Consider the following 27795-nt stretch of genomic DNA (forward strand, 5'->3'; position numbering starts at 1 on the left):
TACTGATAAAAAGAAGCATGTTTTTGGAGTTTGAAGCATGAAAGCTTCCATTTCATTACTCTGTGAAAATCCCAGAAGCTTTAACATTCGTCCAAGCATCGATGATGCACTAAAGGAAAAGCCTCAATTCTACAGACTATTTACTGGATGAGAAATAACCTTTTGAAAATTAACTAAACATTTTAACACTTATCTACATGTATTTTCTTTTGCATACTTATCTGCCCAATTATATTTTATATATCCCACTGAAACTAATAAGTATAGTTCTTCTTAGGAGTCATACAAAGCTGGAGGAAGAATTTAATTTTGTGAAGATCATAGATACAAACCTCATTTTAAGTTTCCTTTGCAACAACAATTTGCACTGCCAGGAAAAAAAAAGAAGTCATACGATCTCACAAAAAAGGGAAGAAATTGCATTGGACATCTTGGATAATACCACAGAAAAATGCCCTATATAGAAGAATCCAATACTGACAGGGTCGTAACCTTGAAGATCCAAGAAGTCATTTACAGATCTCAATTCTATGAAAACGTGATTGAGGGTGTAGTTATGTATATGTCAATATTATCCTTTACCTAACTTTGTACATCTGTCATTAAGGTATTTTTAAGTTTTACTTATACAATCATTTAAAAGCTATTTGAAAAGATGACTGATCATCTTTACTTTAAAGGATCTAAAAAGGATGGGGAAGAGAAAGGTAATACAGAGCTAAACAACATGATTACCCGACTCTCTTTCTACTATGATTGCCTCACTGGGAATAATCAGTGATGGTTTTTAATTTTTTTTATTATTAAAAGAACCAACAGGATGGGAGCATTAGCCTCAGAATTGTTTTGGGAAGCTCTAAAATTCTCTGTTGTGGGTGTGCACCAGATATAGTCATTCATAATACTACATGACCCACACACAAACATCAAAAAAAACCTTATCCTTAATTATTTCTGTGAATACATATGATATTACTATTGCATCATTTAAACACATGCCAAAATTTTAGAAACACTAATTTACTCTATTTTATTCTGTAACATAAATGCAAATATTTAAACAACAGATGATTTTGAATTCATAACAGGAGTAATGTCAAATTCAGAGTTTAACAGTTCTATAAATTGCAAGAGCAAACTGAAGCTTCTGTACTGCATGTCATCCATTATTATAAAAGTCTGCAGTGTTAAGGACAGATTTTTCTTCTTCTTTGTGGTGTGATGTCAACTGTTTTCCTGTTTCTCTGTCATGGTAGCTATAAATACTTGTTTAAGGATATCCTTATCCAAGTTCCTGCCTGTAAACAGACAAAAATTCATATTTTCCAGCATATCACAAAATAATCCATACATCAATGAAAAACAAGTATATAAACACCTGTTACATACTAATGAGTTAAAAACACAGGCTTATTATAATGATCTTAAGTTGCAACTTTAAGCTATAGATTTCCAAACAGGCTACAATAAGGTATAAAATAAGAGAAATGGGGAAGAAATGCTGGATTAATCTTCATTAAACTTTCAGAGTAAAACTGGAGTTTAGATAAAAAAAAAAAAACCCAAAAATCTTAAGAGGTGTGTGGTTTCAACATTAATTATGAACATTTCTGAAAGAAAACATGAGATCGGCCTTTAAGATTACATACACCTAAAAGGTTATAACATTTTTTCCTTATGGAGAGTTATCAAATCTTTGATTATAATCATTCCCACAAGCTTGTTTTTAATCCTAGATTTTTTTTTAAAGTTTTATATATATATATATTACACACACATACACACATACTTGGAAGGATTCGATTTTTTAAATCGGTAAATGGTCAGTATACGTCGACGTCACTGTACACATAAACCAACAAAATATTTCCATCAATAATCACAATTTACAGACAGGCAAAGAAAAAAAGAGTGCCACTTGAGAATTTAAGAGTTTGATTTAAGTATATTTACTTGGGTATATTTTGACAGGTGATGTTGATAATTTGCATTTTAACTGCTATGAAGCGTTAACTTTCTGAATATCAGTGTCTTCTACTGTCATTAAATATTGTCTGACCCCCTTGTCCCCATAATGTCCCACAATTGTGAAAATTTAAAATTGATAAAAACTGAAAAAGGCTTAAAACCCATAATTTTGTGCCACAAGGAAAATGTAAATTATTAAAAATGCTTAAAAATAAACTACTAATATTCATCAAAATGATAAAAAATTGAATTCTGCTAACTCTACATATATAATATATAAAACATACATACACGTATTTTAATTACACACACTCCATATATGCATATAATTTATGGACAATTGTATTTTATTTACTTTGTTTTACCCGTTGAAGAATTGTAGTCTGACTTTGGTCAACTGTTTCTCACAACAGGCAAAACTAAGAAATGTGTCGTTTCCTCTTACCTATTAGAACCAATCTGTTTGTTCTTTCATCATCCTCTTTCCAGCTTACCATGGTCTCTTCTAGATCATACAGTTCATGGACACCTTGGACAATCACCTGGTGAGATTTGTCTTTAATAGACACCAACCCCTGATCAGGAGGACAGTTATTGTTATTATCACAATAGAGCCTAGAGGCTGCAACTGAATAGGAACCACATTGTGCTAGGCACTGTACAAACAGAATACAATAATTTGAATATAAGACAACACAACCCGTAGACTTAACAAATAGGAGGAGGAAGACCAGATAAGGGTAATACTGGTCAGATTATATTACATAGTCTAGCTAGTGCAATATATGTTTTCTGATTCAACTGGAAAGTTGCCAGGATTTTTAAATTTTCATTTTTAGCCTATGTATTTCAATTGTTTAAAAAGCCACTTTATTTAATATAATGTACGTGTGACTGAGAACAGCACACCGTTGCCTATCACAGTAGGTAGACAGTACAACACAGAGTTTCCTGGTTATGGATAATTATGATTAAGTTGTTGACACCCTCAGCTTTTTTACTATTCTAAAACAAAGATATATGAATGTGTATGACTGTCAATATTTTAAAAAGGCTCAGCAACATAATGAAGTGATTAGAGCCAACACAATGAGACCACAAATGAGTGCCAAAAACTCCCGTTGGAAAGATCTATTAACACTTCATAGAAAACCTTGCAAAACTTTCTAGTTACACACATCTCTGATTATCTAATATATTCTGTATCTTTTCAGGAGGATGGAAGAGGTTTTATTTTTATTTTTTATTTATACATACATACATACATACACACAGTCATTTGCATTAAAGTAGGATCTTGTCAGTCAGTTCCTTTCTACTTATTCCTCATCTGAAATTCTGAAGTCCTAATCCTCTGTTTGACAAATTAACTGGTGTTAAGATGACTGTAGTGTCAAACAGGACTATAACTTCTGGTGGGACATAAGCAAAAAGAGAAACTGTGGCACCCATACTACAACTGACTTGGACACATCTGCATGGAGGCCCATTTATTTCAATGAGGCTTAGTGCACAGACAGTTGCAGGACAGAGGCCTTCCTTATACATTTTGCTTTAAGTGCTCAGTATAGTAAAATGTGGGGAAAATGCAGAACATATATTGATACATAGCAACATTATTTCCTCCCAGACTGTATTTTCTAAGTAGTATCAGTGGGTTTTTAGATTTTTAGGGAGGAGGAGGAGGAGGACTGAAGACAAACAAAAGTGTCCTGATTTTCTTGTAGTAGGACCAGACAAATATATAACCACTACTGAAAGTTCAAGTAAAAATAATTATTTTGTCACTCAACTGTGCACCATTACAAATGCTGTTCTCATTAAGCAATAATAAACTTGAACATATTTTTTCTCTTTACTGTACGCTATTAAAGCATTGACAGAGTTTTGAATGTGCATATTTTCTGTATGACCTTTTTAACCAGCTGTTTGTTTGTGGGGGAGTAGGTAACATACACTGAAATAGAAGCTATTTATAAACTCCTTGCAAATACATGACAATATTTTCCTGAGAAATTTCACTTAATGTTTGCATATCCATTGATTGCTTCTTTAAAAATATCATCTCCTCAGGTTCTCAGGTTTGTAGAGAATGTTAAGTGTTGACTTTGACATGTTTCCCCTCAACTCCCCTTCCCGAATTTTATGGTGCATTTCAATTCTGCAAGTTATGTCGAGAAGTATAATTACAACCCTAGGTATATTTTCCAAGTGAAGTGGCCATTTTGGGTGTGATGGGATGAGATCTTTCAGAGGAATGACAACACACAGAAGGAAGATTTCAAGGACTATATAACATTCAAGAGCTGGCAACCAGGGCTTCTGCAAAGAAAACTCAACATTAATACAACTGACTATTATGGAATAGCTTGTGACTAGCCTTACGGTAGCAATACAGGGGAATAAGGATTCTTCCACCCTTGCACAGCGGGCTGACCATAATTCTAGCCTTGGTGCTTGGGGGAGTACAGGAACTGTGCTTCCTCCCACTAAATCCAGAGCAAGTGGGCTGAGAGTAAAGGGAACGATTTATGGGTCTTCTTCCCCCGTGTGCTGGCCAGCAGAGCTCGCTAGCCATGTGGGAGGAGTGAAGTGGTGGGAGAGAACTGCATCCTGAAAAGGAAGTTATTACCTCCTTTCCCCTAGCTCAAATGAAGTGATCCAGGGGTCAGGCAACTATGAACATTCAAGGATATGGCTGGACTGTTTTATCCTTAACAGGAGTAAGGGAGTTAAAAAATAGAAGTTGTTATAAAAAGTTAGGTAAATTTAAAAGCTGAACCTTGAGTCTTATGACCTCCATGGGATGACCAGCCTTGTCTTTCACACTCCTCTCCCACAGAAGATTCTACAAATAGGAATATGTTTTTAAAAACTGAACCTTTATACAAGTGATAATTTTCTCAAGTGGTGTAGTACACATTTTTCAGGTAACAGTTATGCAGCACTCACCTGAATAAATTCATTGAGATTTTCTTCAGTTGTGTTTCCTAATATTTCAAACGTAACGGTAACAATACTCTGCAAGTAGAAAGATCTAAGTATTAATATTCAGTTATTCTAAATTAGAGCCAAATAAACTAAACAGTTCAATACCTTATTTAAAACAAATGTTTGTACACTTAACAGTATAAATTAGGAATTGTAACAAAAATCTCCAAAGGAAAAAATATCCGCGCTACTGGTTCTGCTCTAATATAGTCTATTACCCTGGTCATTTCAGCTGTTTTTTATAATATCAGTTTAAGGAATTCCCTACAGTCAATACTTTTGGGTATTTTGATGCCATAACATTTCATATTGTAGAACTCTGAACTAATTGATATTTCATCCTTTTAAACAATTGTTAATATGACTAGGCTGTTAATACTGATATCTTTCAAAGGTGTTTAATAAAGTTACTTCCCTTAGCTATTTTTTTTTGTATCTTCATGGTTGTTCCCATTCACCAGCACAGTTTCACTGCACTGATACACGTGTGTCACAATAAGGGGGTTCTCTTTTAATGCACCAGACTTTATCCTGTCATTGCTGTACACTTTTTATGCTATGAAAAAATAAAGATTTATAAATAGATCGCTAAATAAAAAAAATAAAATGTTGTATTTTACTACTTACAGCCTGATCATAGACAAGAAAAAAAAATCAATGTGCCAAATGTCCTGTTCAGAACTGCTGAAATTAATTATTTCAAAATTCATTAAGAACTACGTTTTATTTAAAGCTCAACATACAAAATTACCATCTCAGTGGGGTGAGAGAAGGTAGGTGAGGTGATACCTTGTATTGGACCAACTTCTGTTGGTGAGAGACACTTTCAAGCTTACACAGAGCTTACTTGAAAGCTTGTCTCTCTCACCAACAGAAGTTGGTCCCATAAAACATATTACCTCGCCTACCTTGTCTCTCCAAGTGGTTATAAAATTTGGAAAAAAATAAAATATGACTAAAGCAGCAATTCTATTAGTTTACTCAATGACAGAGTAATTCACAAAATAAAATAAACCAACCCACACCCCAAACAAGTACTAACATTTTGTTCACAGGTAACTTCAAAAGAGGGACCGAGTCACGTCTATTATGCTTCACACATATTGTAGCTATACTTCTATCGACTCTCCACATGAAGTCAATAAGCACCCTTTATCCTCCAGAAGAGCTTGTAGCCAAATGTGAGAAAACTCCCTGCTCTCATTTACACCTCGTACATCTCAATGTTTTTTTTATAAACCGTTGAGTGTTAAACTAAATAGGGATAACAACAATGAACTCATACTGTTTCGTAGTGGGAAATGGGCTGCTGGTTTAACAGTACCACACTACATAAACAATAATCATTTCCTTAATGATATCAAGTTGCTACCTCCCACATAAAATTCAGGAAGTATAATACTTACTACCTCTTTTCCCACTAGGTATTCATTTAAGTGTTTATGCTATTGTATTTTAAGAAAGACTTAACACATAGGATTAGTGTGAACATGAATCTGAATTATGAGAGAAATTCTGAACTCACTCTTAGGCACTGGCCACAAAAATCAAATCTAAGCATAATGTAACTTAAGTTTAAGCATTAATTATCAATCACTCTCTGCCAAAGAATTTTAATTATGGATGCGTTGACAGCAACTCCAATAATCACGGTCACATTGAGATTTGAGCTAAAGCAGTGGTTCCCAAACTTTTTTCTGCAACGGAGCCCTTTGGCATCTGACTAAATTTCCCAGGAACCTTTCATTTTTATATGTAGTTTCATGTTGCAGTTATTGTATTACTTACTTTGTTATTAAAATAAGACTCACCAATAATAAGAGGAACCAAAAGTAAACAGTCTGCAATTATAACAAGTTATTTATTTATTTATTATAACAACCATTAAACTGTGTATCAAAGTATAAGTAGGTATCATAGAACATTATGGAAAATACAGTCAATAATCAAACATGTTACGACAATTAAAAGAAATCATAGGTATTGATATAAAATATAACTATAGTAGTTTTGTTAAAACATTTAAATTTAAAACTGAAATAAAAGAAACATAGGGTCTTACTCAGTGTGATGAGTGGGCCTGCCTTTGTGAACACAATTTTGATATATTTTGCACAATATTTGAAAGTTTCAGCCTGAAGCTCTTGCATTGTATCCAGTTTGTATCTATATCTTGATTTTAATGAGATGAGTCCCGAGAAACCACTTTCAGGCAAATAGGTAGTGGCGAATGGGATTAAAAACAAAACAAAACACCACAGCTCTGGCCTGACAGCCTTGGATACTTTGATTTCTGTTACAGCCAAAACTGGATCAATGAATGCTTTGTAAAGTCCATATTCAAATCTCCATCACAGAACAATTCCATTAGTTCCTCCTGTCTTCAATATTCAAATCCTTTGATGGTTTTGCTTTTCTAGCAAAGAGGTGTTGAATCCAATTGTTGGCATCATTCTTCACAGGAAAATATTCTTGGAAATTGTCCTTGAGGTTTACTCAAATGCCGAAGAATGTTATGTTTTGCATTTTCATCTAAAATAAATCTAATAAAGACAATCAAAATTGTCATTTGTCACATGACACCACAATTGAATCTTTATCATCACTGCTTCTCCTTAGTCTTGATCATCATACATGGTAATTGATATTCCTTCCCTGGAGATCTAAATTCAGTTAATTTAACTGAGAAAATACGTCCTTCAAGTATGCCAGCTGTGATTGTCTAAAAGGTGCAATTTGGCTATCTGAAAATTCAAAAGGATACTCCATGGAAAACGACGTCTCTGAACAAACAGGCCAATACCTTCCCTCGGGGGAGAACCAATGGACTTGTGTTTGTAGAAGTAATGAAGAGTGTTCACTTCCCAGGTTACTGCAGAGTGTTAAATATGCACAAATTCATAGTACGCAATTTTTAAAAATTCATAGTTTTAACATCATTTAACACTGCCTTTAATTCTGCTGATTTTTTTGCCCCCAATGTTTCACAACATATGCTAGAATGGTACCACTGCATTTTTGGTGGCACTTGACATACTCGAGCGACAATTCCACTCAATTTACACCCATCATTGCTTGAGCTTCATCAGTACACAGACCAACACAATGCTTTCGTAAAAAAAAAAAAAAAAAGTTATTCAAAAAATATCTTCTGCTGTTGTGCATGTGGGCAGGGCAAAGGATGACGACAAATCAAGTCTTCAGCCACCTCATCAAAAATATACCAAACATATGCAAGAAGATTAGCAACATCTGTTGATTTGCAAGGCAATATACAGACTCAACTGCAAGCGAGACACCAGTTTTTCCACATCATCACTCATGTCACGTAGTCTGCTAGATAGTGTATTGTTCAATAATTTCTAATTGCTTTCCTTGCTTCTCTCCTAGTATTACGTTTACCATGTCATTCACTGCTGGAAGAATCAGTTCTTCAGCGATTGTGTGTGGTTTTCCAACTTTAGCAATTCTATAGCTAACTTTATACGAAACCTCGAAAGCTTTATGATTGACATGGTTTGTGTTAATAACATGCTGTTTTCCAGCCTATAAGTCCTTTAATTTTTGTTTGAAAAATTCTACAGGCTAATCTATGTACAGAACACGTTTTGTAGGTAAATGTCAGCAGAGTTTGGCTGGTTTTAAACACTAATTAGAAAGCATTTTGTAACACAAAAAACAGTTTGGCAACTGTATATCTTCTTGTATCACACAGGTAAAGCCAAATTTATGTAAAGCTCATCATAGTTCCTCTTCTTCTTTATTCTTGCATAAAGTTTGTCACCTTCCATATTTTCACATTTCATACCAGTGACATGTGTCAATGATGTTTCCTTATTACTAGCTACACTTTTGTTGTCACTTTGATCCTCGTTGATTTCATGTTTGTTCAACAGTAGATATATTTTTTCTTCTTATTGGTTCCGCTTTTTAACCACTGGTCCATTTTTGTCACAAAACAGTTATTTTCATTTTAACTAACATTATTTTCAGTAAGCTTAGCTATGGAGCTGTTTGAAGCCTCTGAAAATACACATATAGACAAATACACCGACTCTAGTTTAGTGGTGTCAGGATTCCCCGAAAACCTATACATGTAACTTTATCTGTATTTCTGTTTCCCCTAAATGGGGCTATTACTTTCCGAGGTTTGTGAGTCTTGAAATGAATGGCAGGAAAAGTGTTTCTAAATGCTAACAGGGGGGTTTAGTCCTGAATATGCAAGTATTGGTACTAACGGAATGCCTCTGCCAGCATGACCTCGCATACATTGTACATATGACATCACGGTCTGTGGAGAATGGCATTTTGTTCTCACAATGGCATCCTCCATGCAGCAAAAGTGCTGGAATGCTATTCCAGTGAGTTCTGGCCCAGGTACAAGGGACGGACCCCCCACATAACCCATGGTGGACCCCACTTTGGGAACCACTGAGTTAAAGTATTAAAGTCCCACTATTTCTCATTTTAATATTTTGAGTTTAGTTTCCAGGTTTAAGACAACTGGGATTTCTATAATGCTGTTTTGTCAAAACATGACTAACTTTGCTGATTTCCCTTTTTAAAATTTAGGCCCAGTTTAACCTTTTTGCAGAACCACAACAGTCCACAAAACCTCTCTCTCTCTCACACACACACACACTCTAACATTCACAACAAGCACTTTTGGTTTAAGTGCAAAACTTGCAAAAACAACTATTCCTCTAGTTCATCATAGTGTCTTAACAACAGCCAATGGAACAGTGCACCCATCAGCTACTTCAACTATGTGATATAACCTCTTTGGTTCTGCCTCCATTTCACACAGCAATTGCCTTTATGCCTCCCCTACATCACGCCACAACTCTAATTTTCAGAACTTCTGGGGAAATGCTAAAGTTCACCAGAGAAAGTCCTGATCTGACCAACCTTCCCTGGTTTCACGGAACATAGCTCCATCTGTGTTAAGTCCAAGTTGGGCCTTTCCCTCTCCACCTGCTGGAATTGCGGCCCCAGATGAGGGAGGTGGCATGGAGTTCATTTATGTGAGCCTTCCCTCATTCCCTGACATACGCTACTGAGCACAAAGCAAGTATTTTTATAATTCAATTAACTTGACAGTGTCCCTTTAAAATTTGGCTGTCGCCCATATTACTGATTATATTGTTTCAGGGTCTTTTGTTTTTATTTGAAGGTTACTTTAAAAAAATCCTGGATAGTTTTGAATTGCTCACTAAAGACAAATTTGACAAAGCATTCTCGTTCAGTGTCTAATGAAGCATTCATATGTTAAAATCACACCTTCCACCACAATGTATTTACCTTCTCCCCCACCACCCTCACCAGGGCTTTCATTGTTCATTTACATTGCATGTTTGGGTTCTAAATAAAGTTTCAAACTACATAAGGAGGAAGTCCCACTCTCCCCGTTTTAAGCAGCAAAACTAAATGAGTGCTCTTGAAATGAAAAGAGCAATTTAGACTAGGGCAACAAGGGTCTTGTAAGTTCCAAGCAGAAAAAGAAGATGCCACAATTACAATGCTTTCACATAGAAACAAATCTACTCACTATTTAAATAAAAGAACATTTTAAATACAGTGATCCCTATATGGCCAGCAGCATCTTACAAGAGACAGATAAAAATGGACCAAAGGTGAATATTAAAGCAAAAATCTATTTAATATCAGAGCATAAATTTTGGAATACATTTATGAACTAATCCAAAAAAAATGCAAGACATTTTATATAAAAGTATCAGTGTCCTTAACCCTGTCAGAAAAATATTTTGTGCCTCACTAAACCAGAGGACACGAGAGTCAATATTTTTGAATAATTATATCCTTACTACACATAATGTGATTTTGTTCCCTGGGTTTCAAGTAAACTGAGTTTTGTAATCCACCGCATATTTTGTAACCCTGGTTATTCATACTGGTGGGGTACCCAGTTACATTTTATATGATCTTACTTGTATGACTCCATGATATCCACAAGACTCTCTGGGGGACATGTCCACGTACCACACAAACAAAAAATTCTCTGCTTTCATTCTTCTCTGTGACTTCCATTGTCTTATCCCTGTCTTTCTCACACTGAAAGCTACTTTTGCCCTGTATAGCACCAAGCACATTGTCAGTGCTTAACAAGCAATACAAACAACATTGAACATAGGTCTATTTCTGTAGCAGTGATAAACTGGGCTTCTCCCCCACTCCCTCCAATTTGATTTTTAGTTTAGGAATGTTTAAGGAAGAAAACATTACATTTTCCATTAATCAAGTAAAAGAAAAATCTAAGAGGTAATAAAGAACGACTTCCTATTGTTAAAAATGCAACAATGACAATTCTAACTCTGTACTAGACAGAGGGTCAAATTCTGCCCTGACATACACCCCAAAAAGTAAAGCCTTTACCCTACAAACTCTGTATGTGCTTAATTTTAGTAATGTGAATAATCCATTAAGCACATGCTTAGCTTTACTACCATGAGCAATCCTATTAACGTCAATGGAACTACTCACAATAGTTAAGTAAGCATGTACTTAAGTGTTGGCAGGATCAAGGCGTAAGTAGGGCAGATTCTAGTCCAGAGACTTATAAACCCACAATTATACAGTTTTTCCTTGTAAAACAAATTAGAAGCATCTATGTAAGAAAATTTACACATATTGGGCTAATATGTCAGTTGGCTTTAACCAAGACTCTAAATGTATACATGCATAAGTTGGTGCCCAACTACCCAACTTATACACGCAAATACTGTCTGGGTGCACAAAATATGCATGTGAAAAATAATGACTACAAATCTAGGGCCCAGTCCTGCACATGCATACTTTTATTCATGAGAGTCATTAATTTCAATGAGGCTACTCATGTGGGTAAAAAGAAAAGGAGGACTTGTGGCACCTTAGAGACTAACCAATTTATTTGAGCATAAGCTTTTGTGAGCTACAGCTCACTTCATCGGATGCATTCAGTGGCTAAATTCATTCATGTGGGTAAAGTTATTTACACGATTGTTTGCACGCCACTTTTGAAAATACAGCCCACTGTATATGTCTAGTTCAACAGAATAAAGCATGTATTCAAATGCATGTATTCAAATTATTCCTTAATACATTATCATTTAGTTAATGCCCACTATAGATCATATGATTAGCATGCAACGCCTAACATGCAGCAATTACCCAGATGGATTTTGTTATCAGAAGGTTTAATGCAGCAGGTTTAGTAGTTACCTTATCTAGGTGTGGGTGTGTTGTCTGCACATGCTGCAGCTTTTTCTGCAAACTGAAAAGAAGTAAATGTGAACCTTGCAATGTATCAGACCAAATACTTAGCTACTTTGAGTTACTAAAGTATCAAAAGGACTACAAAGAATATATACAAAACATAAATGAAGCATTATCTAGGTACAGATTGAATTTTACACTAACAAGTAGGACAAAATAGTAAAAATTAGTATATTTAAAATATTTTCGTACTTAGTTTTACTTTGAGATACATATGCAATTCTAAGTAATGTGCACCTATAAAACTTATCTCAAAGTGTGTTCTGATCACCTATACATATACATAAACCCATACACACATTTTATATTTTGTAATACACAGCAGCAGGCATGGAAATTGCTTTAATTACAGCACACTGAACAGATGTGATGAGAGTCATGTGAGAATCAGGAAGACCAGAGAAGAAAAGGTAGCAGTAATCTATGCCAAAGATGGCCAGAGTATGGTCAAGCATGCTGGAGCAGCAGCAACTGAATGAAAGACAATTTTTGGAGATATGGCATAGAAAAAGCCAGGAAAAAAAAATAAGTCTTGTCATCACCATTCTGACTGAGAATTGGATCAGTGATCACTAATACAGATCATGTAAACAATGATTTGATGACGTATACAGAATTTTTAATAGGCAAAAAATACTTCCTCCATCAAGTGCCTTCTTTATAAATCTTGGCTTTCCTAAATCTTATTTTAAGAAAAATATTGCCTATATATTTCTATCTACCTACACTTTCAGAATGCTTCACATTTGATCAGATGCAAGGGGTGGATGGAAATTGTAAAAGGCACTGCTCTGTTATGCTGTGAGACAGCACACAGACAAACATTTTCCAGCAGATTATGTCTTCAACAATTGTAGCATATATTCAACTACAGGGAGGCCAAGGACTTCAAAACAAAACATCTGCAAGGTTTTAAGAACAGCAAGGGGTAAATAGGTAAGAGTGGGTTTAAAAGAGGGGAGGGGGAAAGTTTGTGTGTAGACAAGCTGTTGGAGTGAATTAGTCACCCCAGGAGTCATGATAAGGAAGGTGTCAAGTTTAATCCTTCACAGCTGGTTAATCTTTGAAGGATTTTCTCTGTTTTGCAACTATACAATACATCTAAATACCAATAATTTAATTTTACTTGTTTGTTTAATCACTGCCAAACGTCATTTCATAGCTATAATGTCATTTCCATAACCCGAACACAGTAAATGGAAAGGACCTTTTGATTACTTGAGTGACATTTGCTACTGTAAACAAAAACAAAAGGGACGAAGGCTAAAAAAGGGACTCATTCTTAAAATAAATCAAAGCATTAAATTATACAAGTTAAATTTATGCTCAAATGGCAAAATACATGGAGAGTTTACATATCTTAGTTATAACATATACACAGACAGCTGGCAAAAATACAGCTGTTGCAAATAATAATAATAAAGGTTTTGAAATAAGTGTTCACTTTAATACTCTAAAAATGCAACAAATCAACTCTCAGCCAACTTTTGTGTCAAAACGAAGGGCAAACTGAGTCATCCGAACAGTATTACTAAGAACACAAGGCAAAAAAAAAAATCAATGTAGTCCTTCCTTTCCCTACTTTAAATCATGTTTTTAAAGTTATTAGGGAGCGGGGCAGGAGAAAGGACCTGTAGCATTTACTAAAACAAGATATACTATGTGCCAGCTTCCTTCCAGCTCTGCTAATGAAATTAATCCCTAACATGAGACACCCCTGTTACTTCAGTCCTAGTCCTCTCAAACCCAAATCATCAAATTGTATGTTTTGTGGTGCAGGATAATCCAATATGGACTAACGTGAGGCCACAACATAAGAGTTTACGATGGCCTAAGGCTCTACATTTGAACCTAGGTCTCCAAGAGAGAGATGGGTCAGAACAACCCCAAATTTTGGGGGGGGTTCAAAATTTGAATTGGACTTTTGTGGCTCAGACTCATTTCTAACCTAACAGAGAAAAGGCTTGTGCAGTAATTTACCGTGCTTAGAGCCCTCAATGGTCTCTCACTTTAGACTTAAGTTTACCTGTAAAGTCTATTCTCACTTTATTATAAATTATTTAAAGGAGAAGCGCTGAATGGGGCAAAAAAGGCATAAGAAAACTATGTTAAATAAATAAAACATTTTTACACATCTCGCACTTTTGCTTTCCTTGTGTCATTTTTTGGTCTTCATCCACACTGTGTATCGCAGGGGAAAGAGGTACAACTGTATTACTTGTCAACTCAGTATATGAAAATAAAAACACATGCTGATCACTCAGATGCATTTCCAAATAGCATGGCTTGTTAAAATTGTGACTTAAATATCACAATTTTAATTGAAGAAGAAATATTCAAAATGAAGTACAGTAAGATTTTAACAGAAAGCCTTAGTTCAGGTGCAGGCTTATATTAGTAGTTTAGCTACACATTTTACTTTTTAAAAACACTAGAGTAAAAATAAAATAAAATAAAAAAAAAATCTTTCAAATATTAGAAACTCAGGAAATTGAGAACTAACGTCCCAAATAAAGTAATCCATGCTACCTCAACTCTGTCCCTGTACAAATGTCAGTTTACCATCACCGTACTTTGCAGGTAGCTTACCTAAAATGCACACCACAGAAACTTGTTTTATTGTTTCATCCATATGTCTTCAATATAAAATGTGGTAATTTGTCACTGTACACTTTTGTTGTGTGTGTGCAAGTGCTCTAATGTGTCTAATTACAGATTTGTTTTTTTGTTTTTTTCAGTAAAGCACATAATGTAAGAACACAAAGAAAGCTGTAATGCAGCGTAACTTCCAAAGATCTCTGTGACTTCAGACCTGGCCACTGGGAGCTGCAGGGTCCCGCCGCCTCCCGCAGTGGGAGGGAGCTGTGAGGTACCCCCGCCGCCTGAGGTAGCAGCCCCTAAGCTAGTGGCCCCAAGCTCTCAGCTGCCATGGGAGCAGGGGTACCCTGCAGCTCTCCGCTGCAGGGGGGACCCCGGCCACCACCAGACGGGGGGACCTCTGCAGCCCCCGCCCCGCCCCGCAGTGGCAGGGGGACCCCTGCAGCTCCCCATTGCGGCAATTGCAGGGGGGTTCCCGGAGCTCCCTGCCATTGGGGGGGGCAAGGGGTCCCTGCAGCTTCCCTCCGTTGCTGGTGACAGGGGGGACCCTGGAGCTCTGAGACCCCACTGATGGTGGGGCCCCAGAACCCGCAGCAACCCCGCAGCTGCCCAGTCCCTTCCCATTTTATTATGGATATTTTTAGTAAAAGTCAGGGACAGGTCATGGGCTTCCCTGAATTTTTCTTTATTGCTTGTGACCTGTTTGTGACTTTTTCTAAAAATATCCATGACAAAATCTTAGCCTTAATTATGATTCAGACAATCTAGTTAATTAAGACAACCTAGCAAGCACTGATAAAATTAAACTTTATTTTATGGATAGATAAGGTAATATAGTCTGATTTTCTGTAGGCATTATTATGTGGGGGCAGAGTAAGGTTGTTTGAGAGCCTTATTTGAGAAGAGCAACCTTAACTCAATACTCTCTGGGTGCTACTTCTGCAACTCACTTAGAATCTCAAAGAGGGGTCTGGATGAGAACTTGACTGAAGGAAGAGGTAAGGGAGACACTTAACCTACCCTTTTCTGTGGGCATTATCAGGTCTTCAATCCCCAATGAACCTTGGAGAGGGTTTCCTGACCACCCTCACAAGCTTGTTAATAGAAAAAAATTCTGTTTTCCACTGTCAAGTGATCAAGTTGCAGAGAGAGGCAGCTTAAAATGTAAGAAAAGGGACTGAAGGTTTTTCTTCTTCAAATGAATACTTAGGTCTTCAGCAGTCAGTTGACAGCCTATACACCAAGAATGCCAAAGTTGACATTGCCTAGTGACGTTATTAAAGGAAATGTTAATAACTTTTGTAATTACATGGAATGTGTGTCTTGGGCACCCAGTAAAGTGGGATTTTGCTCTTTGCTACAAAATGGCAAAAAGATATTATACTTGGCTCTGTAATTAACAACTTTTAGGTTCTCTAAATATAACATCTTGTTCAATTCACTTCAAATGTTTTTTAAAAAATGTACTTTACTTTTAGACAAGAGGCCACAATTCGGTTTATAATGGAAACTCAGTTGCAACCTTAAAGTGACAGTGTCTATTTAGTGCAACCATTTCTTATGATTTCCTGTGTAATCAATTGCTAAAATAAAGATTATAAGGTTATACTGTACCTTATCCCAGATAAGCTATCAAAAGCATGCAAGTCTAAAACTTCACAGAGATCAACTCTAAAAGAAAAAAACAACCATAAAACACAGTCTTCATACTTTTCTCAACTTAAATATTTTATAGTTGTAAACAATAACGCAAAAAGTTCAGCTACAACACAGGCTTGTGATGTTTGACAGACACAAAGCTATTTGAATGACTTCATTCACCAGATGTAAAGGTATTAGATAACTGTCTCTTAAAGCAGACTATTGCTATGATTCTTTTGTTGCATTTTTAAATAAGTTTTCAGTGGAAAAAAAAACTATTTAATCATGTAATTAAAGACTTATCATAATATAAATGCACAAGGGGCCTGACTTGACTTTGCAACCATAACATGCTTTGCATATATTTTTTGCATGTTATTTCCCAGATTTTTAAAAACACACAGTGAAAACTAAAAACAAACACAATTTGCATTATGTGGAAACATACGCCCACATGGGTCAGCTGCTGCGCTGGAACCTTTAGATCTTCTATGAGCTCCAGTCACTGAAGGGAGATGAGGCAAACATTTTAACAATGAGTTTCACAGCTGTTTGCTGACAGCAGAGGAATGCTGAAATTCAGGAATCCTCAGTTCTATTCCAGTTTCTGAGGGGAGTTTATCTAGTGGTTTTCAAACCATTCAGCCCTTATTTTCTTCCACCCCCAAGCTTAACAGACCCCTTCTGCCTCAGACTCGTCCAGCCTGTTCTTACCCCAACCCATTTCCCCCTCACCTCCATGTCCCAGGACCTCAGGTCTTAGTTCCTGTGTCCAGCACATCAAGCCCTGGTGTGGAGCCAGGAGGCACAATTGTAGGGAAAGTCCTACTCAGACTCTGCCACTATGGCCTAGAGCATACTCACTAGAATTGGAATCTGAAGAATTTAGTTGCCAAACTAACAAATCTGTTCTGAGCATGTGACAACAGATTTTCAGAGTTTCATAACTTGGCCAAATTTGGGTGGAATTTCATGAGGACAGCAAAAGGCACACACCGAAGCCAAGGCAACTCCTCTTCCAAATTTGAAGTCCTGGCTTGAAACCGTGGTGCTAGAGCTTCTCAACAACACAGCTGAAAAAGTGGTTTGCTTTTGTTTTGTTTTGTTTGGTAAAAACAGGGGCAAATCAATGTATTATCCCTAACTTTGTTCTGAGAAATAGCTGAACAATTTTTGCTGAAATTCTTGAGCTCCACCCTCCCCTTCCCCCAAATTCAGCCTGAGGCAGACACCCAGCATGGAAAATTTCAGGCCAAATAGTTAAAGTCTGGCAAAGTAACAACAACTGAATACAGGGTCTTATAACAGATAGTGTTGGACAACCTTAACTATAAGCGTTTCTACCTAGGTCTCCTGTAACACACACATATACTCACCCCTTTTCAGAAAAGTACAATATACATTCCCTTACATTCCAGTTCAGGTGTCACTGCTAGGACAAATGGTTGGCTTTACAGAACTGGTTATTTTGTTATTGAAAATATGAAAACAAGGATATGGTTAAAAGGAAAAATCCACAGGCCTATGGGTCTTGGCCAATTATTATTATTAAACACGTACCCACCACCAAGTATACAAAGCTGTTTCTAGGACGAAAGATTTTTAAGGTACAATGCATAGCCTACATAAACCTCTTCTTTAGTTTATGACCAGCTGTGTCTGAACTGTCTGTTTCAGTAGTACTCCATAAACTCATACTAAGGTCATAGAAACACTCAGGCAGATTGTAAATGCTCCTACCTCTTGCATAATATTGACTGACAATGGACAGAAAAAAAATCTTATTTAAAGGATGTGTGTTCTCAAGTACCATGCTAATAAGCTAATTTTACTGTTTTTACAGTTTTACAATTTTACAGACAGTGCAAGATAGAGAAACAGTGTCAATCTCTGAAAAGTATTTAACTAGGAACCTAGGAGCTGTCATACAAGATCACAACAGAAGTCAGTGTAGTCCAGTATCCCATGTGATCAGCACCAGAAGAAGGTATAAGAACCCTGCAGCAAGATGTGGGATAATTTGCCTCCCACACCAAGTCTCCTCCTAATCCTTTATAGTTAGATACTGACGTCAACCCTGAAGCATGAGGTTTGATATCCCTTCCAAAATTGTTAGTATTAACTATAACTCTGGATTTTGCTGTTAACCATACAAATGTCCAATTTCTTTTAATCTTGCTAATTTCTTGGCATTAACAACTTCTAATGACGTCCTGTGGCAATGAGTTCCACAGTCCAATTATACATTGTGTGTAAAAGTTTCATTTTATCAGTTTTGAATTTGCCATTATTTAATTTCATTCAACATCTCCTTATTTTTGTGTTAGAAGACAAAGATGAGAGAAGCTCCTGATCTACCATTACTATATATACTTTTATTGTGTCCCCCCTTATTTGTCTCCTTTCTAAGGCAAGCAATCCCAACATTTTCAATATCATTTCATGAGTTTTTCCAGGTCCTAATCATTCCTGTTGCCCTTCTCTGAACCCCATCTAATTCAGCATTTGATTAAATTGAGGAAGACTGAAATATAGCTACACTTCCCTCTCCAAAAAAGCCATTTAGCGGGCAATACGATCCATGTAATGTTTTAAAGATTATATACTATTACGTTTCCTTCTTCATAAAGGAATTTGAAATTGAAAGATGTTGCAATAGTGCCTGCAGAGCATCTCCTCTGCCACTGTGCAACGAGGGACTGATTCCTTTCTATTGCTTTTCCCTCTTATACCCTGCATACAGGATGTATGCATGGAATTTAGGATTTGTCCTGTTCTATGGATGTCATAAAATACGTATGACCAGATCAGCAAAGACACCCAGATTTTAGTATTGTCCAGCCAATATGCCAAGTTTATCATCATCATCATCAAATCATGTACAAACAGTGAGGACAGTGTCCCCGCCCCACTCCACATACTTTTTCCCCTCCAGCTGGACTTGGAGTCACCATTGTATTCTCATAGACATTTTCCTCCCTCTCTACATAGCCAACTGTTTCAATCAGAATCACATAAGCAAACACACATACTATTACCAGGGTTACAGTCTCTAGAGTCACAGTACTAGCAATAGTTAATGGAATCTATAGTTTTGCTGCAGAAGTCTAAAAAATATTGCAGAAACTTTAAAACCAAAGCTGCATCAGAACAAAGGAGCTACTGTTAAGGACCAGATTTATAAATGCGCTCAGCATCCATAAAGGGGGATGATTTTCAGAGAGGCTCAGCTCCCATTTAGACAAGTAAATGAAGCAGCCAGATTTTCAGGAGTGCTCAGCATCCAGCAACTCCCCCTGTCGCCAATGGTAGCTGGTGGATGCAGAACAGTTTTGAAAATCTAGCCCTAAATGTTAAAAAGCCCACTGAAGTTATTAACTATTCTTTGTTAAAAAGAGCCATGCTGATTTAACAAAAATTATTTAGTTAAAATCACCAGAAAAAGCAATAAATGACCAATGGGAAACACTCCATAATAACTGAGTTTATGATTAAGGACCCTCTGTAGTACTGTTTATTCTTGTTCCAAGTATTCTTCAGCAGAATTTAAAAGTTAATAAGAAAGGAGTGTGAAGTTGTAAAAGCTTCTTAAACACATTTCACCTTCCTTATTTGAACAAAGCAACAAAAACAATATGAGGGTAATCCGTATAAACTAACATGACAGTCACTGCAAAGAAGACTTTTCATAGTGCAACAGTTTAGCAGCAGGACAGAAAGCTTCCAGCAAGGAGCAGCTTGCAAGCAGAATTTCAAATAAGTTAAATCAATGGACATGTTAACAAGATTAACATTATTGGAAATGTAAAGCATCCAAACACTGACCATCAGATAAGCTCAGACACAGTACCATCTGAAAATTTCTTTAATAAAATTCCATGGTGCTATAAAAAAAAAAAAAAAAAAAAAAAAAAAAGCATTTCTACCTATGTTCCTATATTGGCACCGACCAGTCTTATCTGAGCACCTCCCATGAGTAAGAATGGCAATAATCTCTCTTCCCCTTCCCTGTTAGGGAAGCTTAGGGGTTTGTGTGTGTGTTTGTTTTGGTTTTAATAACTACTGAACACACAAGAGAAGACTGTTGGTGCAAGTAAGGGTACTATTGTGGAGAGTGCGGGAAAAGGTGTACGTTTTGTATTTAGTTCTGAATGCTGGGAGGTTATTCTTATTTCATCTGGCAATCTTGGGCCAGCTCCCGTCTGCTACACTCACAATTCTCCCCCTACTGAGCAACAGTTTCTTTGTTCCACTGACAAAAGTCATCACCGAAGATCAAAAAATGAGTTGTCCTTTAGGTGTTAAAGAACGACTCCATGCAGGGCTCTGAAAAACAGTATAATGATGTTGAAGTGGGCTCTGGGTTCAATAGGAAGCCACTGCAGAGTGGGATGATGTATTGCTAGGAACCTATGCTGCTAAGCAGGCAGGCTGCTGCAGCCTGAACTAGCCCTTTTAAAGTATAGAACTTCATTCATAGACACAGAGAATTTCAGTAGTTGAGCTTAGGACTGCCTATGGCCAGATACTAGTCTGCCAAGATCAGGTGCTATCTTTTGGATGCCCGCAGATGAAAGTGCATGTTTTTTGCCAGTGTTGGGTGTCCAAATGTAGTGCAGAATGAAAGAGGATCCCAGAGCTTCAGACCAATAAAATGAGAGGAGATGTCTTTAGTAGATAAGGTAGTTATGGAGATTTCTTTAAAGCATTCCTTCTTCTCACCCGCATCATCTCAATTTTGTCTGGGTTCAGCTTCAGCCAGCGCCTCTTCATACAAGCACTGATCTCAACTAGGCAAGTTATAGCTTCCTTTACATTAAAAGGATGCACAGATGAGTGTGATCTGTCCAGTGCTGGCATGTTGGCCTGTGCTGTCTCACTAGCTCTCCCAACTATTTCATATAGATAACAACAGAATGAGGGAGAGAACAGACTTGTGGGACCAACCAAATGAGTCACAGAGATGCAGGAACAGTTGCCAATAAGGACCCCTTTGCTTAATTCTGAGTGGAATGACCTAAGCCATTTCAGGGCATTTCTATCTACCCCTATGCTGCCTGTGAAGGAAGGACAGTAGAGTTTGGAGGTCAACTGTATCAAATGTCAGATGTCCAGCCATACTTCCTGTCGATGGGCACAATATAGTAATGCACCAGAGCAATAAATGCTTTCTCTGTCCCGTATGCTTAGGTATAACATTTCAAAATCTGCCAAGCTCATTTTCAAAGTACACAACAGAAGGCAACAGTGGATTTCAACAGCAATTGTTAACAGTTCAAATACACTAGTTTCAGAATCCTAATGTAATAAGAGTAGAATAATCATTTCAACACTATTTGTAATAAAAATTAAATGCTATTTTGCCTGCATCTCTAAAGACTCAAATATGGTATGGATTCCACAGAATTCAGTGCAGTTGTATTCTCTCTAAAATATTTTAAATCTACATTACTGTAGATCAGAATAAGGATTAATATAAATATATGAAACAGAATAGCTTTAACATCACAGGTCACTTGCTGGGTTGAACTAGAGTAAACAGTAGATTTTCTTGAAGTCTTTAAATCAAGATTTTAGGATGTCAATGACTCAGTCAGAGGTTATGCAGGAGTGGGTGGGCGAGGATCTCTGGCTTGCAATGTGCAGGCAGTCAGACTAGATGATCATGACAGTCCCTTCTGGCCTTAAAGTCTGTGTGTATTTGGTAAGGCTATAAAAGGGTAGGTGTTGCTCTATTACTTGGCAGACTTTATCAGATTTTATCAAGGAGTAAACTCCACACCAGGACTTGATTTAATTTTACACCCCATTTCAGCTGTTCATTGGGTACGTCTACACTGCAGCTGAGAAGTGTGATTCCCAATGTAAGCAGACAGACTCACGTTAGCTCGGCTTGACCTAGCATGCTACAAATAGCAGTGTGGACATTGTGGCACAGATGGCAGCTTGGGCTAGCTGCCTGAGCCCAAGCCCCGCTGAGACCCGGGTCTGAGCTTCAGTGGCTAGCTTGAGCCACTACCAGTGCTACAACATCCACACTGCTGTTTTTTAGGATCTCAAGGAATACTGTAGGATAAATAATGCCCTTCAATGGGCACACATCTTCTGATGAAAACTATACTAGTGCATAATATTGCTATAAACAAAGGAAACAATAATGAGAAGTTATATTCAACAGCACAAATACCTATATGCCAGTGTTAGTAGGGAAAACACTTGGAGTAGAAAACCACAACCATTTGTGCTCAATCTATTTCGACCTGTATTGAAATGTAGAGTTCCCATCTACATTTTTGAATATTTATTGATATCTGCATTATGATGAGTATCTAGCCTCATCTAAGCACTTCAATGTGTGGTACTTGTACTTCATACACAAGTTACTAAACCCTAAATGACATGTTCCAAGAGTGTGCTTTTGTCACAACTTCACTCAGTCCTTTCGATTAAAGCCATAATTGAATCGGAATAGCCACTTACTACTGAGAGCTCCATGGGAGGTGGGAGAGACACAGTCTTTTCTTAAAAAATACCACCTTTTCATTTGTCTAATAAGGCATTCAAACCAGAGTGCCAATCAAAAATATGAAAGAGTAAAGCCACTTCTTGTATTGTGACTATTTTGACACATCTTTCAAAACAATTTTGCAGGCACCATTTATTTCTAGGTCCCACTAAATCAAACCTGGAAGAGGCATAAAGAGCTTTACACAGTACATGGGATTAGAGTTTGGCATTGGACACTTATTGGCCTGTTAGGCCTTTTCAGTGATGTGTCACATGACAACGGGTACCACATCACTGAAAAGCTATGTAAATGACCTAGAGATTTCTACATGTAAGCCTCAATTACAGCAAGATTGCCAGCTGCTGTGTCAAGGTTCCTTCCCCACTCTGAACTCTAGGGTACAGATGTGGGGACCTGCATGAAAGACCCCCTAAGCTTATTCTTACCAGCTTAGGTTAAAAATTTCCACAAGGTACAAACTTTACCTTGTCCTTGAACAGTATGCTGCCACCACCAAGCGTTTTAAACAAAGAAAGAGCCCACTTGGAGATGTCTTCCCCAAAAATATCCCCCCCTCCTCCCCAAAGCCCTACACCCTCTTTGCTGGGGAAGGCTTGATAATAATCCTCACCAGTTGGTACAGGTGAACACAGACCCAAACCCTTGGATCTTAAGAAAAATGAAAAATCAATCAGGTTCTTAAAAAAAGAATTTTAATTCAAGAAAAGGTAAAAGAATCACCTCTGTAAAATCAGGATGGTAAATACCTTACAGGGTAATCAGATTCAAAACATAGAGAATCCCTCTAGGCAAAACCTTAAGTTACAAAACGACACAAAAACAGGAATATACATTCCCTCCAGCACAGCTTATTTTACAAGCCATTAAACAAAAGAAAATCTAATGCATTTTCTAGCTAGATTACTTACTAACTTAACAGGAGTTGGAAGGCTTGCATTCCTGATCTGTTCCCGGCAAGAGCATCACACAGCCAGCCAGAACCCTTTGTCGTCCCCCCCTCCAGATTTGAAAGTATCTTGTCCCCTCATTGGTCATTTTGGGTCAGGTGCCAGCAAGGTTACCGTAGCTTCTTAACCCTTTACAGGTGAAAGGACTTTGCCTCTGGCCAGGAGGGATTTTATAGCACTGTATACAGAAAGGTGGTTACCCTTCCTTTTATATTTATGACAGCTGCAATGTATCAGAGCCATCTTGGCTGTGTCTACCCTAGCACTTTTCCAACCAGTAATGCTCCTCCAGTGGCATTGTTAGTGCAGTCTCAATAACTGAAAGCCACTGTCGGGTCAAATTTAGCCCAAAATTTAATTACATTTTTGCAAAATCTAAACCCAATACAAGTATAATAAGGATTTTATTTTTTTTAGTATTCCAATTCTGATTAAAAACTCCTAATTTTCGTTGAATGTATGCATTTAAACCTTACAAAGTCTGGAATTGACTAACTGGAAACTGATAGTATATTTTCAATTTCTAAGCTGAAAAAACATGAAGAGAAAGCAAACAGCATAAGACTTTTTTTTTTTTTTTTTCAAGTGTTAGTTTTAATCTAAAGTGACGACAGTAAAATAGGCAAGGAGTTATTTAAATAGTTTTCTTTTAAAACAAATAGGACTAAAAAATATACAGCAACTTGTCACAACAGAAATAGGAAGTGGCAGCAAGTGATACTGCCCCACACTAAATAATATTACCTTGATCTCTGAGTTTCTAAAATTTTGACAAGCCCATTTATTGACCTGAAAAAGGGTGGGGGGGAAAAAAGGAGAAATTAGATGTGAATAAAAACTGAATTCCATAATGTAGTGAACAAAGCAGGGAAATGAAAACCAGGAACTCCTGAGTAATAATCCAACTCTTATTAAATTGTTGTACAACCCCATAGCAATCTCCATTTTTATTTCTCTCTCAGCTTGCCAGGAGATTCACTATCCATGACAACAGAGGACTACTGTTACAGAGGACAGATTTTATTCAAGCAAAATTCCCCCCAGTTTATACTTGTTGGTGAGCCTAAACATTTTTACTTTTATTTAGGACATTTTGTTAAAGCAGTGAAATGGGAAAATACTTTTTCAAACTCAGTTTTTGGTGTGTGTTTTTTCGTTCCTCTCACAGGATGTGGGGATATTGTGGTGGCAGCAGAAGAGATTTTTGCCTACACCTCTAACCACTAATCTTGTCCAGATTATTTGTTCATTTACTCACAAATGATAAATTATTCTGCATCCTCCTTACCTCCCCAGATATCTATTAATTATTTTTAAAGGTATCTTTAGAAATATTTAAGCATTGATACAAAAATATGAAGTCTGAAAAGTTAAAAAGGGGTGACACGGTTACTAGATAAGAATGGCAGAGAGTCCTGTGGCACTTTATAGACTAACAGACGTATTGGAGCATAAGCTTTCGGGGCTGAATACCCACTTCTTCAGAAGCATGTAGATAAGGATGGTGCACAGAAATCACCCCATGCAAAAAACCAAGATTTGTGGAAGTACATAACTGTATCGGAACACTATTTAATCTCTCTCCTGTGAGCAAATAATTTGTGTCATGGTAATCATGCAATCTCCAATCCCTGTGCCAGTCATAAGAAACAGAAGTCTATATATAAACAAAAAACTGTCAGTCAGTATAACTTATTCATACTATAAGTTTCATACCTGACAGCTGTTCTTATTTTATTCAGTTCTTCTTGTGAAATCAAATCTGTTTTATTGATGATTATTAGATCAGCTAGTGCAACCTGCCTACACAGGAAGACAAAATAAAAGAGAAGACTAAAATACATAAATTCATTTTCCACAATGCAAAGTTACCACACTTCCCATGCGCTAAACAAAACTGTGTTTCATGATCAAAGCAAGAAAGTCTGCACTGAATTAGGAGACCAATCAATATATCAGTCAGACCACATAACACTTTCTGATATACTGCATTGTTGATAGGGTTAGGGAGTGTTCCGCTACTAAAAACATTTCCTGCAACTTCTTTGTAAAATTATTACATTAAAACAATTTATTTTAAATTACAGTGTTAAGGACAAAGCTTTTTTCATTAACACTGTACTCGTAAATTCTGTATGTATCTTACTCTTCATAAACTATGAATGCACTATCATTTTTCCCCCCAAATTTCCTACTGATGATATCACCAGCAAAGTCAGATCATAAACTTTTTAATCACCATGCTGTCTGACCCCGTGCAAAGCAGGTCAAGATTAGATAGTGATTAAATACCAGTGGCCTGTCTACACTAGTGATCCCAATGTTACCACCACTACTGGAACTACACTGGTATGTTACAAGAAAAAAGCAACGGCAGATGAGGCTATGCAGAGTAACGCTCACTCCAGTGTAGAGGATTAAACTGTGATCTTTTAGATCCCCAGTACTGTGGGATAGGCAATCTATGAACCACTTAGTCCCTCTTACAGTCTGAATTCAAGATAATAAGCGACACTAAAAAATTCTAAAGCTGTTTTTAAAGTAAACCTCCTATTGGTACTATCAATTCTTTTAACTGAAAATAAAGAAGAATATTTCTCTACTTTTCAGTTGACTATGGGCATCTGACAAAACTTTGTATATAGCCTATTTAACTATGTAGGCAGTTTCCCCCTGCCATTTATATGGAACTTTAAAAAAAAAAAAGAAGAAGAAGAAATTGTAAAATACAGATGCTGGAAGGGGAACTAAAGCGCAGGTGCAGCACTTGAAACTACTTTTTTTTTTGGGGGGGTGGGGGGGGTCCAGGAGAGCGGAGGTTGTTTGGGTTTTTTAAACAGACTGACTAGATCTTAAGCCATATGCAGTGTTTTTGTAGCTATGTTGGTCCCAGGATATTAGAGAGACAAGGTGGCTGAGGTATATCTTTCATGGACCAACTTCCATTGGTGAGACACACAAGCTTTTGAGCTTAAACAGAGCCCTTCTTCAAGATCTAGGAAACATACTGTGTAAGCTCGAACGTTTGTGTCTCTCACCATCAGAAGCTAGCCCAATAAAAGATACTGCCTCACCCACCTTGCCTCTAGATCTTAAGTTGACAGTGAACAAATGACCCTGCGCAGGCCCACTGGGATGACTTTCATTTCCTATGAACATTTACACACTGAAGCTGCTAACTTTTACCAATTTTACATTAATAGTTTTTATACTGATACCTAGTTGCTTCATTGATAAAGCCATCAGGTTTTTCCTCTGTCAAATGCTGAACAAAGATTAAAAACAATTATTACATCAAGAGTATTCATGTAACAAACACCCATTTAAACATACATCAAAATCAAGGTAAAAATCAGTTTTAGATACATTAGTCAAGAAATTAAGGGGGATGATATCTAGAGTATTTGTATGCCCCGGCTCATCTTTATTATTTATATAAACAACGTGATGGTAAAAAATATACATCCACCCTTTCTGGAAGTTCGAATCTGTTTCTTTACCAACATTTTTCTTTGGTTATTATCGTAGGATTGCTGTAAAATGCTGAGCTTTGACAATTTTTGTTTAAATATTTAGGTTTATTGTGAGAAAAAAAGCATTAGAATCCAGGTTGTGTGTTAGCTTACGGAGAAAAAAAAAAAGGTATTTTAAGATCAAAAGCTAAACAAAAAGAGTAATAATGTATATTTCAAACAAACAGTAAGTTAGTTATCTAGGTAACTGCAAGGTGTCTAAGGGTTATTAAACTAGTTTGGGGCAATCATGCATTAGCACCTACCACTTTACTTTTTTGTTTTAATCAAATTTTGCTTATCAGTTGACAAGTTATATCTTTAACTTTTGCCCCAG

At 36.8% G+C, this 27795-nt stretch overlaps 1 protein-coding gene across 1 annotated transcript in view; it reads right to left on the bottom strand.

The window, feature by feature from the left end:
- Positions 1–229: 229 nt before the first annotated feature.
- LOC141987693 (zinc-regulated GTPase metalloprotein activator 1C-like) overlaps positions 230–27795 on the bottom strand; it is a 43528-nt gene continuing 15962 nt past the window's right edge. Inside the window, 10 exon segments of the mRNA XM_074953287.1 lie at positions 230–1243; positions 1246–1298; positions 2414–2543; positions 4751–4816; positions 4921–4989; positions 12178–12229; positions 16444–16500; positions 24691–24735; positions 25663–25749; positions 27165–27211. Of these exon segments, the coding sequence (XP_074809388.1) occupies positions 1160–1243; positions 1246–1298; positions 2414–2543; positions 4751–4816; positions 4921–4989; positions 12178–12229; positions 16444–16500; positions 24691–24735; positions 25663–25749; positions 27165–27211 (690 nt within the window). The 3' untranslated portion in view covers positions 230–1159.

The sequence above is a fragment of the Natator depressus genome, chromosome 5, assembly GCF_965152275.1.
Source record: "Natator depressus isolate rNatDep1 chromosome 5, rNatDep2.hap1, whole genome shotgun sequence".
NCBI classification, from domain to species: domain Eukaryota; kingdom Metazoa; phylum Chordata; order Testudines; family Cheloniidae; genus Natator; species Natator depressus.